At 38.8% G+C, this 16,676-nt stretch overlaps 1 protein-coding gene across 1 annotated transcript in view; it reads right to left on the bottom strand.

Moving 5' to 3' along the window:
- LOC133021060 (cilia- and flagella-associated protein 46) overlaps positions 1 to 16,165 on the bottom strand; it is a 60,881-nt gene extending 44,716 nt beyond the window's left edge. The window contains exons 1-10 of the mRNA XM_061087828.1: positions 16,026 to 16,165; positions 7,069 to 7,127; positions 6,889 to 7,007; positions 4,688 to 4,692; positions 3,978 to 4,110; positions 3,627 to 3,691; positions 2,717 to 2,881; positions 1,524 to 1,647; positions 1,147 to 1,241; positions 142 to 294 (exon numbers count right to left, since the gene is read on the bottom strand). Coding sequence (XP_060943811.1) covers positions 142 to 294; positions 1,147 to 1,241; positions 1,524 to 1,647; positions 2,717 to 2,881; positions 3,627 to 3,691; positions 3,978 to 4,110; positions 4,688 to 4,692; positions 6,889 to 7,007; positions 7,069 to 7,127; positions 16,026 to 16,165 — 1,058 coding nt within the window. The remainder of the gene's footprint in view (positions 1 to 141; positions 295 to 1,146; positions 1,242 to 1,523; positions 1,648 to 2,716; positions 2,882 to 3,626; positions 3,692 to 3,977; positions 4,111 to 4,687; positions 4,693 to 6,888; positions 7,008 to 7,068; positions 7,128 to 16,025) is intronic.
- Positions 16,166 to 16,676: the final 511 nt, after the last annotated feature.

Genomic DNA, 16,676 nt, shown 5'->3' with positions numbered 1-16,676 from the left:
TTCAGTACTCTTAGTCAGGCAATGCCACTGGGATATCCATATGTGGGTTTATGGTTTCGGGAGGTTTAGAAACAGAACAGGGAGCAACAAGGGTAAGCTTGGTGGTTAGATCATTTGACCAGCACACTTTGGGTCACAGACCTGTCATCTGGCTGGATGGGGATTGCACTGTGGAGAGCACTGAGGTTCTCGGGCGCAGAGGACACTTTCGTATAATCCACCAGGAGATGGAAAATCTCCTCCAGCTCGACAGAATCCTTCATCAGCTCGTCCTTAGTTATTTCATTCAAACTGCTACAAACAAAAGCAAAACCTGTCAGTTTATATCATTAAACACACATATGAGAGCATGCATGATTCTGTGTTTTCATTTACCCACTAATAAGCTGAAACCTAACATTGCATAAATCTCAGGCAAAAATAACCAATGTGATGCTGACGATGGCCGAGTCCTGCTGAGTCACGCTGTCAACGTTTATAGCTGAGCTGATAAGCCATAAAGAGCTCTGACATGCTGTGTACATGCCCGGAGACATACGGGGGCTGGATTTGTATTTTGTATTATAAGTAGCCATGGTGCAATTCTATTCATGTACACAGGTACATAAAACCTGTCCACCGTGGGATGCCACAGGGCCTGAGAGCCAGTAGATGACTGCACTATTGACCCAGGCTTAATGTTTCAAAGCTCCCCGGTTAGCTGAAGATGTTAAAGCTTTACGATCAGAAAACGCATCAATTTCCCTCTTTTAAGTCCTAAAGCTAAAGAAAACACACTATATATATATAGACTTTGCAGGTCAAAAGTACAGAATGATAAAAAAAAAAGATCCTGTCCTTGATTTGACCATTAAAAGAGTCATTAGAGATTTGGGTTATGAGTCAACTTGCATCTTTTATTAACTGGAAGGAGTAAAGAAAGTAAATATAGAATCAATCAATGCATCACATGCTTTTAAACACATTCTTGCCTCCTCAATTGTGAGAAAAACCATTAAATCAGATCAAGAGCTCCTTTTCTGGAACAGCTACAGTAACACTTGTTTATCTTAGATACGGATAGAACCACCTTTCATCATGACAGCATAAAAATAAGGATTTCTCAAGTATAATCCTGCAGAGCAAAAATAAATGAACTGTACTTACTTTTTAAATTCTTGTAATTTGCCAATCACTGCTAAGTTGATATCCTTCCTGCTCATCTCACTGATGACATCAGCCTCTGTCAGTTTGTGTTGAACCTTTAGAAATGAATAGTAGAAGTAGATGACACACTTAATTTATCACACTAAAATGTTTAACTAAAAGGTCTATTGTGTCTCTGAGGACAGTTAATTAACTGACCATGGGTTAAGTCTGATCTTGATGTATTCAGATACAATGAAAGATTAAATGCTCTTTTCTGGTTTCACACTAAAAGATCATTAACTTCATAAAAAGTTTATGCCACAAAGGAGAACACAAAACAGTTTTTCTTGTTACTGACTGGCGCATACATTTTGTTGACAAGAAATGCTGTTTACCATTATCATAAAGAGTCTTGGATAAAGATGTGGGGCGTGACACTTGATCAATTCTTCTGTAGTTTTGGCCAGATCTTCAGCCTCCTCCACTTCCCCTGAGTCGACCAGACATTTGATCAGGTGCCTGAATATAAACAGAGAGAAAAAGAAAAAGAATCCTCCTACAAGTCAGTCAAAACTGAAGAAGCCTCTTGAATGAGAAGTGAAACACAAACAAATCAAAAGTCTTGTGACAGTTGATTGTAAAAAAAACAACAATATCCACTGCATTTGGAAATATGGTGGCGTGAGTTTGATTACAGTCTCCACTGGTAACCTGACACATCAGAAGATTATTTGTGAAAAATCCAGCTCCATCTTTTATTATTGTATGTACACCTCTCTACATCTAACACAATTACTATTACTATTACAAAGACAATGCACTGCACAATTGTAGCAGCATGGTTAGATTTGAAAGGAAGTCAATCTGTGGTGAGTTCTTCCCATTCTTAGTTTACTCAGTTATATATTTCTGTCACTCAGACGTAATGTTTCAAATCCAATTAATACCCTGGCTGGCTGTATAATTGACATGATCATGATGATAATAATTACTTAATTTGTATAGCACTTTTCTATACAAGTAAAAAAGTGCTTTACAACAAACAATATGAAATTCACGAACAATCAGAATAAAAAATGTATACTGGAATATAGAGCTGCTGTGTTTCATCAGCGTTGTAGTGAAAGTGGAGATTATGTTTGCTGATGATGTTACCCTGCGCGACACCATACAGCAGATTTAAGGGGGATAAGATTTAGCTGGTCATAGTCACTGAGGAACTACGATTGCAAAGGTATGAGAGGATTTAACAGCATCTTTAGTCAACAGAAGGTCTTTGCAGACTTTCAGAAGAGCTTTTTCTGGACTGTAAAGGGACCAAAAACCAGATTGGAACATTCAACAAAAAAAAAATTGACTCATATTTTTCAGGGTGGAAAATGATTAAACAGTTTACATTAGAACATATTCTATCGCCTTTAAATGAGGAAAAAGGAATCCCATAAACTGTAGAGCCATAAAGCTGTGGTCATAAATGACCTGCTGCTTAATTAACTCTGTCATGTCTGAATCCAGCATGAGACTGGACAGAATCAGGACTGGACCTATTCATGAGAGTGAAATAAGAGAGCATTGGGGGGTCACTTACATCATGAGTTCCGCCCTCCAGCTGTGGTCTTCGTCCGCCACCTCCTCCAGACCTTGTACCACCTGCCTGAGTGAGGGAACCAGGTGGAGGCACCGCCCTGACTGCAGGAGAGGGTACACTGTCTGGAAATACTGCACAGAGGCATTGAACACCATGAAGTGGAATCTGCAGGACACAAACCACATGAAGAAGGAATAAACACACAGAAACGTGAATTATTTAGATGATGCACATGCAATGCATTTCCAGTGTCAGAGCTGTATGGAGACGTCCTGTGAATTGCAAATGTGTGTGGATTAACCATCATCCAATGAGCCACAGGAGAGCCCCCGCATTAGCCCTTCTATGTAAAATAAGTAATATTCATGAATTCAAGGCACTGTTTAAGAGAAAATTGTGTGAGCAGACTGTTTGAGTGCTGCTAATTTATTCTCTAGAGAATGTGTTGTGCGCTAGTCTGGGATGTATTAGATATGTATTCCCGCTGGTGGTAATTTGGATTGCTCATTCAGCCCTTTTATTGACAGCTTATGAGTTCATTAGCAAAGAGATTCAGAGCGGTTTGCTCGTAAAGGCTAAGCCAGTATCTCTCTCACAATTTCTATTATTACATCAATATTAATCTCCACTTTTAACCTGCTCATAAATACATCCTGTTAGCTGTAGAAATAAAAAAAAGATGTATGCTAAATCATCACCACTTCTAAATAAAAGCTCAGAGCAAAGCATGAACAATCGTGTCTTATTTCAACATGCCCCAGCATGTTTCTGTGCAGCTGCTGAACTTTCATAACCTAAAACACACGCTGTTATGAGCATTTCAGTTTTCTGTACTTTGTTCTGCCGCAATTAGCAAACAATATCAGAGATGCTGCACCCTGTTAAAATATGCTTCTGAGATGTAACATACCTTGGTTCATTCTTTGAAATTTCAATGGCTTTAAGAAAAGATACCAGAGCCTCCTCAAAGTCCTCCTAAAATAGAAAGAAATGCAGAGGGGGGAGGGAGCAGTGTCACATCATACACACATGAATATCAGAAAAACATGCAAGTGCAACAACTGTGAAAAAACAAAGGCAAACATACCCTAAAGGCTGAAACCACTACAGCTTGTTTACAAAACTAGAATGTCTGCATCATTTCTAGTTCATATAAGTACAATGTATCTCTACAATTGTGTTTATGTTTACACCTCATTGTCACAGACACACAAAGACACTCAACCCCCTTGAGGGGATGTGTCCAATTTACTGTGCTCACCATGCTCCCAGTGGCCGGCGGCGACTTCAGCTGGCCCTGGCTGAGGTAAGCTTGACTCAAAGGCTGATTAGCTGGCGGATTCTCTTCAAAGTCCATCTTTAGACACGCTGCGCTTGTCTCCAAGAAAAAACAGCTGAAAACACAGAGAAAGGGAAACACGGAGACCAAACCATATTAATATTTCAACCTCGTATCCTGTCAGCAGCATCTCTATGTTTGATGCATCATTAAAGCTATTTAAGGATGGAAGATGCATGTTTATAGGATGCATGAAAAACTGAATTCAAGGCAGGCTGCTGTCCCGGAGTATGTCAGTGCTGTGTTATATAATGTCTCCTGCTCGCAGTCAGATAAATTCACACAGACGTTTTCATTCAAGGAACTGCAGTGATGCCATGGGAAGTAATCCTGTAACAGAAATGATTTCAGTTAAGTGAAAGATTTTCACTGTGTTGTGAAAAAATGTTTCTGAACTTTGGATCTGCGTGTTAGAATGGTGGAGGTGTCTTTAAGGAACAGGATAATTCATGCTCCATAAGAGCACGGAAGAATGAGATGTTGCTCTGCTGAGGATGAGAGCTAATTCGGTATTCACTTAAGCCTGAGACTTCAAGGCAATCTGTATTTTCACTTAGAAACTTGCATTGTGATACAAAGAAGAGAGAAAAAAAGTCACATAAGGGAGAATCCCTTTGTTTTATTATTAGGGCCCGAGCTCTGAGAGTGTGAATGTAATTGGAAATGGGCGTGGCAAAATAGGCGAAACAGCGGCCCCTGTCCGGCCCCTCTCCATCACCAGAAAATTTGCTGGTTATGGAGCCCAATATCACCCTGAACTTCAAAGAACACATCATCAATCATGACAGAAAACAATACTGGACTATTGTTATAATGACATATGCCTTCCTAATAAAGCTGGCTCAATTCTTACCTGAATAAACGTATCAAATACAAAGTTTATGATCCAACTATATGTTACCATATACTGTCTTCTTCTGCTCTTCGTTCCCTGTTTCCCTTTGACGTATCAAAGACAGTCAAGGTGTCTTTGATATTACAGCCATTTAAGTATTTATAAACACAAATAAAGTGACTTAAATGGGTTAAAGTATCAATGAATTAAGGGATTGGTGGATAAAAGACAATGCCTTTGATCTTGTCATGTAGAAGACATACCGTTGCCTGCCACCACTAAACCAAACATGGTGCCCATTCAAACAACTCTGTCAATATTATTTTAAATTATGTTAGATAATAAATGCGATAACCACAGTTATGGTATAAAACTGCAGGGTATTGTGATTAAAACATATTTCAAAATACATATATGTATCACAACAGGTTGTAAAAAATAAATTAATGATGTATCGCCTCCCATCCTATGTACAAAAAACATACACATTCACAGATAACTACTTTAACTACGAGGAGGTTATGTTTTAAAAACGTTTCTAAATCAAAAATCTTTTTTTGAAAAGGAAATCGATGCCATCTAGAAATGCATTCGTCAAAAATGTTTCCCTTGCCCTAGGACAGTTCAGTCTTCATTAGTGAATATTCATTACTATTCCCTACTGGGAGAGTAGCTAAGACTTAGCAGCGTAGAGTTACTGTAGGAAAACAGTGACATATTGGCATCTGTCATAAAGCTCTCCCCATAGAAGGGCTCTGCAGAGGTTTAATTTCCATGATTTTCTACAACAGTACCTGTATTGTAAATAAAAACCTGTAAATAAAGTAGTTTTATTTTGACAAATTGTCTCTACATGCCAGTAGTGTCAATCATAATTGAGCAACCTCCAAGGAAGAGGATGCCTGCACGTCATCTCAGCAGCAGGCATTTACTGAGACAAGCATGTTTCCACAGTTTTCACAGTCAGATGCAAATCATCTTTTATTCTTGCAGGCTGCTTGAAGCATCATGTCTTGTGTGAGTTATCAGCAGGTGTGAAATCCTCACAACATGAAAACAATCCTCACAGCGCTTGGAGGGAAAGGTTGTAGGCACATTCATAGCATATTAGTTAGACAGAAGGTTTTAGCTTTCGAGTTTGTATTGTAATGTAGGTTTTGTGCTCTGCTTTTAAATTATCTTTTGGGTGTTTGTTAGCCATTACTGTTTCTACCACATACTTTTATATCTCATTTATGTCATTTCTATTGGTATGTTGACAAATCTAAGCTAAGCTGAACTATACATAACTCCCGACATTGTGCCATTAAGACAGTGGGCATCTTATCTTTATTTACTGGGACCTAACATTGATATGCTAATAGTTAAGACGTTATTATTCATTTCATTATACAATATAGGTTTTCAAATGAATGTTATTGATTATATGATTGATTTGATGAAAACAACGTGTTTAAGGACAGAGGTTATTCAGGAAGCTGCGATCACCTTTCATGTTCTTTGTGTGTCTTGACCAACTGGAGAATAAGGTTATGGCACAATATACCTCTCTACCTGACCCCCCTAGACCAGTCTATACCAGCCAATATCATGGATCAGTGTAAAAAGTTTTAGGGACATGATTTCCAGGTCGATTGTACAATTTATTATTTGCCAAAAGTCTACTTTAGCAAATTAAAATGTGTTTGGATTTCGGGAATATAAACTGATTAAGATGCTTAAACTTCTTCTTAAACTTACTCCACATATGTCGGAACAATAGTTAGAATCTCATATGACGGTGCTTTACATTACTAGAACCCTGTGACTTTAATTTTCCTGATTAAAAAAAATATATAAGATCACTTTCAAGGAAACTACTGTCTCTTAAAATATATCTACAACAGTGTCCTCAGCCCCACACATTACTGTTCTGGTTCAGAACTTTATAAATCCTGGATACGGCCCTGCTGAATCTGAGGAACATCACAGTGAGACGCCGCTGCCTGAAAGTCTCACCTGGAGAGAAACGTCAGAAACCACGTACAACTCCGGGGTGATGCATGGAATCCGTCCACTGGTTCCAGATACTATCACGTCCCTGATAAGACGGCAGGCTGACTGCAGAGCTCCAGACTCTGTAAACATGAAACACAGATGCTACATCTGTATCTACTCCTGGATCACTGCACAATGAACCTTGCTGCTCCTTTGCCTTGGTGAGATACTGTTGAAACTCTGCATCTGTTGTTCTCCACCTTTTCAATCCTTATTTATCTAAGAAACTCCTACTTGTAACTCCAACCCAACAAAGCATATTAATTGTTTAACAAATGCACTCACAGTAAATTATTATTTTCATAAACAATATGATCTCTGTACAATAAGAATGTATCGCATTGTCTATTTATGGAAGATCTCTCATTTAATACGTTGGGTTTCAGCAGAATATCTGATTGATGTTGTAGTGGACCTCCTGTATCTTTTTTTAATAAAGTGAGAAGATTACACACAAGACAATAAGAGGTAAATTATGGCGTTACAGAAATAATAACCAAAAAATACTTTTAAAAGGGATTAGGCTACTCTCTCCCTAGAATGTTTTTATTGTAATGTCTTTCTCATAAAACTGCGCCACGTTTTTTAAATCATCATATTTAGGCCATAATGTGAAATACCAGAAGCAAGTGAAAGTGTGTGCATGTGTGTGTGTGCGTGTGTGTGTGCTCAACACTGCCCGTCAGTCTGTGTTTACAACCCGAATCACTTCCGTGGACGCGCTCATGGAACAGTCCATATTACGGTAAACATAATATCTTAACCATAAGTCTGTTAAGTGTTTCATAGGGCCGTCCTTTGCCTATGAGTTAAGTCCGTTAGCAGGCAGGTTAGCTGATGTTAGCGCTACCTCCATTCAAACTGTACATCACATGTGTGTGAAACAACAAATCGACACAACGTCAAACAAGCACAACAACTATACGGTTGATACGTTAGATTGTGTGTTGATGTGTTTTGTGTGTTGAATGTGGTAATAAGCTGAGAAGGTACCGACAGAATTGTTGTACTTAACTATTCCACCATCCGCGTTTACAGGTAGGAAGCGTTACTAGGCAACCGGAGACGGGGCTTGAACTACGGTAGCTGCGAGGGACAAAAAGGTTTACACTCTCACCTTGTTTCAGAATCAGAATCAGGTTTATTGGCCAAGTAAGTTTGCACAAACAGGGAATTTGACTCGGTAAAGTGGCTCTCAGTGTGCTACACAAAATATACATCACAAAACAAAACAAAACAGTACAATACGAACAGTCACAAAAACAATACAAAATACAAACAGTGCGACTGTCTAAGAAAAAAAAGTGCAGGTATAACACGTATGTGAATTACAGTTATACAGTGAAGTGAAATAAGATAACCATAATTAAATATGATTATAATATATATTATATATAATTTGTGTTGATTGTTTAATAGACCTGACATGGAAGGTATTAGAAAATAACAACAGTAAAGTAAAGCATTCAAACTTATATACAACACATGAAGAGTAATACAGCAAATTCTGTTTCTTCATATTTATGAAAGAAACTGGTGCAAGAAACTGATGGTTGATCATAGCTCACTTTTACAGTGTCAGAAAGAAAGCTGCAGCCAGCATTGCCACAGGCCAAGCAAACAGCCCATTCCAAAACAAGCAGGTCCCTGCCCCCCCTCTCTCTCTCACAGACACATACCAAATGCACCTCTCCATGCTTGTGGTCCCGGCACGTCTTGACTTCAAAGTGCATCATTAGGAATCGGTTCAGTCAGTGTGCAAACATAACTGCTGAAGTGACAGGGGACAAAGTTGTCAGGCAAAGCAAACTGCAGAGGCTCTCTCCGCATAATGGACACGGTGGTTCCTAGTTTAAGGTTTAATTGACAGGATACCTGCCAGTATTTCAAAGCAGCACAGATAGCTCTTCAGTGGCCCTCGAGCACATTTGTTAAGCAGTTCAATGTGGGATCTGTCTAAAAATACACATAAAGAGAATATTCACCCCTTGGAAGGCTTTAAAATGTGAAATATATATATTTATTTCCTGCAAGAGATTTTTTTTCTCTCTCTGTCACTTGACCTACTTAATGGTTTGAGTGCGTGCTTTTATTTGTTGTTTAGAATTTCTGTCATATCATGCAGTACTTTGGAATACGTATGTGAATAAAAGATAAGAGAGAGAAAAACCTTCACTGGGTTTGGTGTGATTTGGTCCAGGGGTACTTGTACAAATTAAGGTCTAAGGTGAGAGTAAAACAATCTCTTTGTGTCATACCTACAGTGACTTACCTAAACTAAAGCCATGAGTAAGTTGTTTGTTTTCTGTCAGTGATATAATCAATTCGAAGCAAATGAGGCTGTGGCTGACTTCACAGATCCAGTAGCCAGGCAATCTGGCCGACACAGATGGTGCTGTATGATGATGAATAGGCTCTTAAGATGCTAAATGTGTTTGTCCAGCCAGTGCATTACAACAATACACCTGTCCTGCTCTATAGCTTACAAGAATCTTTACTGATGTGTTATAATACTCAACATAATTCTAATTGATACATTGCTGTAATCTCAGAAAAGTTCAATTAATGACTGCAGACATAAAACCAAAGTACAATTATGTGATGTCAAAGTGAAACCTCATAGTAATGTTGAGAAATGAGCTGATAACAGTTAGCGTAATATCCCAGGAAATACAACCACCGTGTACAGAATATATAATTTAATTCACTATCATTGGAGTTGCAAAAATGGCTCATATTGACAAAGACAGATTTAACTATAGGATTACAAGAATAACAAGTCTAAACGTTTTATTTTAATGACCAATGAGTTTAAGTACACTGAAATGAATAAATGTTAAGCTCCTGTTTACCCACCATCACAAATAATATTTTGCTGAAATGCTGCATGTTTAAGTCACGGTCTCTTATAAAAAGTAGAAAGGAAATTAAATTGCCATTTAGCGATGGCCTATGATGTGTGTGTGCGAGTAATCTGACACAGACACAGGCCACATCTAATGAGGATACAACCACATGACACAGTCTTGTCGCCAGCACTGAGGCAAATCAAGGTGGAGAACAAAGATAAACGCTGCACCACCAGTAGTGAAATTGCATTTAAACAAAAGCCCTGAAGTCACACTCATGCCGGGAGGATCATTGTTAACATGATTTCTAATGATCATGATGAGTCAGAACTGATTTATTAGCTTGTATTTTCTTGATTCAAGGGCTTTAAAGTTACAATGAGGCTAATCCTCAAACAAAACAAATTATATTTACAGCAGCCAGTTGGTTCCATACTAGCTGCCTAACATAGAGTTTAGTGAAAAGCTATTATGCATTGAAGTTATGATAGACTTGATTTCATTTTCATAAATCAAAATAGAGTGGTGGGTTTTTGATAACAAGCATTTATATATCAACAAGTCTATAATAGTATGTGTTTACGACAAGCTCGGCACATGCACATTTCACTTCTCATCCATAATGAATCAAAGTCAATTGGTTGAGCAGACATCTCTGACGGAATAACTTTCTTGGACATAATCCCCACAATACCAGCATATCCTTAAGACGTTAAATCGGCGGGATCAAATCAATTATTCATCCATTTTCCAATTGATATCAATAATTCAACATGTTGCAGATGTGAATTCCACAGACTCAAGAATGGCAGCAGCCAAACAGCTATATTGATACACATGTATGTACTAAATGTTTTGCTTTTGTGTTAACAGCCAAAACACTTAATTTATTATTAAAAATACACTTTCTTTAAAATTGTACTGTTAGTGGTATACGCACCACTGTGACATCTTCAATAATAATAATAATAATTGCTTCATTTAAAGAGCATTTTTTAGCACAAAAGAAAACAAATCGTTGAAATACAGAGAAAAGTACAAAAGTACAAAACTAGTAAACAGTAACAATGATAAAAGAGATGAAAGACCAATAATAGCCTGGCTCCCAAGTATATTCAGGAATGTGCCTCCTGAGAAAAGAATGTTTTCAGACTCAGACAGTCTATATTTCCTCAGGTAATTCATTCCAGAGCCTTGGGACCCTGATGTCAAATGCTCTGTCCCCTTTACTTTTCAGCCTAGATTCAGGAAGTGACAGATGACTCTTGCACAAAAGTCTTCGGCCGGGACACAGCTCCACCTGGACCGGATCTGCTGCCTGATGGGACCTGGTGAAGTTAGACTCAAAGCACTGCTTCCAAACCCCAGACACCTGAGCCCAGAGGCGAGCAGCACTGTAACCAAGGAAGGGAGCAGGAGGAGGAGAGAGCTTGGCCTCTGCCCTGACTGTTAAACCAGGCAGTCAGAACCAGCAGCAGACACAGGAGCCATATCATCTTCAGCTGCAGGTTAATACTAGTAAACATATTGAGCAAGAACACAACACTGGCCTGTAACAAATCCACACGACACGTTTAAGACACGAGTCAATCAGTGAAGGACTTTTAAGCAGATGTTGGCGTTAGTGATCTAAATAAAAGCATCCAAAACTCACTGTGTATTTGCTGAGAAAGCTCACGTGGAGCTGGGTATAATTACTTTCTGAAGACCTCAAGCCCCCTCTTTAAAAAGAGACATATACCAACAACAGTCATTGATTGGTTAATAAGCTCCAGGCAAAATTTTAAGCCCATCCCAAGAGACAATTTCAAATCTTTCACGCAATTAACAATTTATGAATGCAAAATCAACTGACTGTCCAAACAAAAATGTGGCAGACTATAATGTTCTCATCCTGACTGGTTTCATTCATACTTTAGTATATATAAATATTAATTTCCTTTAAGGAATGAGGTTTCCTATTAGATAGGGGTAATTAGTGTCGTGAATCATGCTGTAGAGCATTTGCATGCATTTGTTACACCTCATAGCAGTTCTGGCGCAGAACATCCCCCTTCCTTCATGACGCTGAGTCATTTTGAGCAATACATCATTTCCAGGTTCTTCGCCTGGACATTTGATTCACTCAAGATTTGTGTAATCCGATTTTGTAACAGTGAGTGGGTTAATGTCGCATCTGCTCCAAATGTGTACCCAGTGGTTCATCTGCACTCATCGAGTGTCCTACTTTGTGCACGACACTCATGCACACGTTGAAGACGACTCGGTTTCCTGATCTGCTGGTTTGAAACAGTTTCACAATTGAAAGATAATCTGGCATGTCAGAGCTGGACCGTCAGATGCACAGTTTCTTATCTATGCGAGCATGTGTTTGAACGCCTAATTAGGGTATTGACTCACGGCTCACGCTCTCATCGGAGATGACGGGTGTCACTGATTTCTTTAAACATTACCGATGCGGGGATTGGATTTGATGGCACCCCGGATGCATGCTTAGCCATAACTGACACGATGCCCAATCCTTCACATCCTGTATTTGCTGATTTGGTTGCACTCCACAGAGATTAGTCATTTATATCAAGTCGAACCAAAGCACCGGAGTAAACACTCAAGCTGTATTACTGCATACATTTTACATCTACGCTGTAAATCATGCGTTCATGGAGATTTATAAACTGAATGCATGTTCTCTATAGGTGCTCTGAACATTACAAAACAAGGCCATGGACATGAATACATGCTTCTATCTCAGTTTTAAATTATGTTGATGCCTATTTGATGACTGTGTTTTACATTTCATAAACTCTGCACAAGAAACTAAAGTGTTGTACTGAGCTGGTCGCTTAACTTATGCTTTATGGTGTAATTATCTTGTACTCATGCAAACATAAAAACTCTGGCAAGGTCTTTGCTCACACACTTATATCATTACCGGACAGTTTTACTGTTTAATTTTACCGCAGTTGCTCAACGGAGTGATTAAAAAGCCCTAATGTATCCGACAGAGATTGAGGAGCCATTGAGAAGTGATTGATAAGTTGTACAGTCCACTGCAGGGGAGATGAAGTATGCTGTTTATTCACCACATGAAGTTTCAGCTAGAGCAAAGATCTGACTCTGGAGTGCAGTTTTTGTCGGTTATTCATTCGGTCTAGATTGGTCCAGAGTGATGAATCTACATTGGATAGCTATTGGACTAATTGCCATCAAAGTCAAGTCAAGTACATTTTATTTATATAGCACATTTGAAAGCAACCACAACGGACAAGTGCTGCAGAAGAAAAGAAGACACAATCGAAAATATAAAAAAGAAACTGTATTAAATAAGATGATGTGAAAATGATTCCTGGAGAACACTCTTACCCCTTAGCCTCAACCGAGGAACAGCCAAGAGCAACTGATTAAGGGAAATCTGAGAGATCAGGTGTAAATTGGGTAGACTAGGTCAGATAGTGTATGTATTTAGGGGCCAGACCATTTCTTGCTTTAAAAACAAATAAATAAACTTTAAACTCAATCCCATACCTACCTTGAAGTCACTGCAGTGATGCAAGTATAGATGAGATGCTGTCTCTCTTCCTGGTAGCACTTATCAGTCAGCTGCAGCAGGGATGAATGGCTCATACCCAAACAAATGGCATTACACTCATCCAACCACAATGACATTATAATGTTATTTGACATTTGCTATATGCCATTTCCGAAAATCCTAATTGCACTTAAAGAGAGGAAGAGTTTAAGTTTAGCACTGTTATGTACTGTAAAAGTGCTATGAGTGGATGGATGCAGTCAATAGTTTAGAGCCAGTGGAATCAATGGCAACACAATGAACCATTTCAACTTTAAACTGTTGCCCCTCTACTGGTGACAACCTAAGAATAGCAGAGCTGCCTTTCCATTTTTCATAAATCCAGCACTTATCATCTAACAGCTTTTCTGATTTGCAGTGATCTTCGGAGCAGCGAGCCCAGAGACTCAGAGTCTTGTTTCCATCTTGATACCTGGAAGGATAAGCCGGGCTGATTGATTTTGTTAAGAGGTTCCATCACCACCTTCTCAAAGCCATCCTCTCAGCGCGGAGACAGAGTGTCAGTTGTGATTAGCCACACTTTGGTTCCCTGCTGATGGGCATCAATAAACCACTTAAAAGACATGCTGGTTGCACTTTTGCCTCCCATCTCGCAGCGCCTGACAATGCCGCAGCATAGCCTGACCCAAATATTAACCGCATCTCATATTCACTGGCATAACTGCACCTTGGGTAACATCAATCGTGGGTTATACTTCATGCTCATTGATGTTCTGGATAAATATTCCGTGAGTGTGCATTTACTGCTCATAGAAAAAATAGCCTCGCCTCATCCCAAATGACTATTTCTCCAGACTGGTGCCTTTTCACAGACCATGGCCTTCCTGATGGTAACAAACATGGTCCAGTGACTAGGTTTGGTTATTAAAATCTTTTAATTTCATTGTGATAATGGAGTAACAAAGGTATACAGACTATTATTTGTTAAACTCAGCTGTCATTAGTCAAAAATAGAAGTATGTTTAGATTAGGTTGTGCTCAGTTCATAGGTGAGAATATAAAATGCAGCCACATGAGAAGCAGAGCACTGTAATACACAGGGATGTACGTTAACTCAAATATGAGATCAAGTGAAACAGCCCTGATAGTTCATCACAGATACACAACCAAGACAATGAAAGTTATGTCTACACCAGGTCCTTTAGACATTATTTTCATAACCTTATAACCTTATACTGACTGTTCGGTGATTGACTGTAACATGCTCACAGCTGAAGTGCTTATTTGCATCTTGTTTCATGTGAGCATGATAGCCGTCCTGGTTTTGTTTGTCCCCTTCTAGATGCCATAAACCTTCATAGCAGCATGACTGACTAGCTTTACCCTGTCTTTACTGCAGATGGATTCATAAAATTTGGTTTGATGGTATTTCTGTTATCTTATGTTAACTGGGATGGTCTTTGTTTTAGTTGTATCATAATATTGAGACCTATTATTAAATTCTCTCTTTTTCATGTTTTTATTTTGAAATACTGACCTGTCGAGTCATTTCACTTCCTGCCCTCAGGTTCCTCTCGCTCTTTCATCATCAACACCTGGCTGCAAATCCCTCACCAGCCCCTGTAGTTATGTCAGGCAACCCTGTATATAATGGCCGGGGGAACTAATTGTGGTATTTGTTTGTTTGAACATACAAGTTAAAACTCTTGGCTATAATCCACTAAAATGATCAGCATCATCATTACTACCAACTGACATAAGACTCATCAAAGAGGTTATGTGATATAAGTTTGACTTAATCTTGTTGCTTTGGTTTGTAAAGTTTTACATACCTCCTGCCTGATACTGTTGAGTGGAGTGAAGTAACAAAGTACATTTACTTCATTACTGTTTACTTTTGCTTACTTTTAAGTATGACACGCCCTACACATATCAGCAAATACATGAAGTCAACACACTTTGAAAACTTTAAGTAAATGTAAAACCAAGCATTTTACTCATTTTACTGAGGTAGAAAAGTTAATCTGGTACTTTTACTATTACCTTTATACATTTTAGTCTATTTTTTTGTACTTTGACTTAAGTTACTGGTGTTGTTTGCCAGTTTTAGACCAATTATTTGTGTATCACTGTCTCACTATTCAGTGCAGACTTTAGCAATGTCATCAGTATCTGCTACAATTTTCACTTGGCTGATGTGTGTTTATAAAAGTGTGAAAATATGAACCACGTGGAAAGTAGTGCCACATGATGCTGCAGGTGTCACTTTTAGGATTTTGTAATTGTTTCTGTATTTTTGGAAGCACCATATTCAACATGGCCTGGACAAGCAGATGTTTTCATATCACCTTTAAATATTCATCCATATTATGATGGCCTCCCAAGAGCTGTAGATGGAAATTCCTAACAGATGGAGATGTCAAACCCATTCTGTATTGTAGAATTAATTATTAGCAATGACAGGGAAAAGATTTATGCTCTCTGTGTCATGGATATGACATTTTCAAATTCCATGCATTTCCGACTTGACATTATGAACTGTGACAAAATCTGACACTTTTCTTTCAAAGAGATAGAAATAATCTATTTTCATGAATATTTCAGTAGGAACTTGTCTGTCACAGAATGGTTCACCTGGCTAATGAGAACACATCTTTCAATCATGCTGTTATATATAAAGTACTGAATGAGTCTGTGAATGTGTGTGTGCGTTGCCTCACGGGTGGCTGCTGTGTTTCTCCAGCCCGGTGCACATCCTGCCGGGGTGCTGAGGAGGAGCAGCTGGAAGAGATGGATCAAAAGCATAAGGTCTCTCAGTGATATTTGATATTTCTGCCACATCACCAAGCTCAGGTACCATGGTAACCAGCCACAGCACCCACCATCCTCTCCCCTTCCTTTTTTACATCTTATCCAATTTTCTTCTATTTCCTTTCTGCGATTCTTTAAAAACAGGTTTTACTCCTTAGAAACACATCAACAAGTGACAGCAGGCAACTGACCATCAAGCGGCTTCGAGCTGGTAATTTTACTCAACATAGATTTGCGACAGAGCTGTTGTCGTGCAACGCTCATGACAAAGTTCACATCACGGTCACGTTATGAAAGCCATTTCTGAAGGGAGCAGCCCCCCCCCTTCCTTCGGTCCCCTCACCCTTCACTCTGTCTCTTTTCTCCTCTTTGATGATAAGAAAAGCAACATTTGATGGAAAAAAATCCTGTTTTACAAACGTTGTATTGTTTCAGAACAAAACTTTAAGAGAATCAAATGTAAATTGTGCAAGTCATTACCACATTTGGATGTTTTAAAGGGAAATGTTTTGTTTGTGTATGGATTATGTTGCTAATACAGCCTGGTGCGCCGTCTTTTC

This window comes from Limanda limanda, chromosome 15, assembly GCF_963576545.1.
Source record: "Limanda limanda chromosome 15, fLimLim1.1, whole genome shotgun sequence".
Taxonomy (NCBI): Eukaryota; Metazoa; Chordata; class Actinopteri; order Pleuronectiformes; family Pleuronectidae; genus Limanda; species Limanda limanda.
This window is presented reverse-complemented; position numbering and strand designations above follow the sequence as displayed.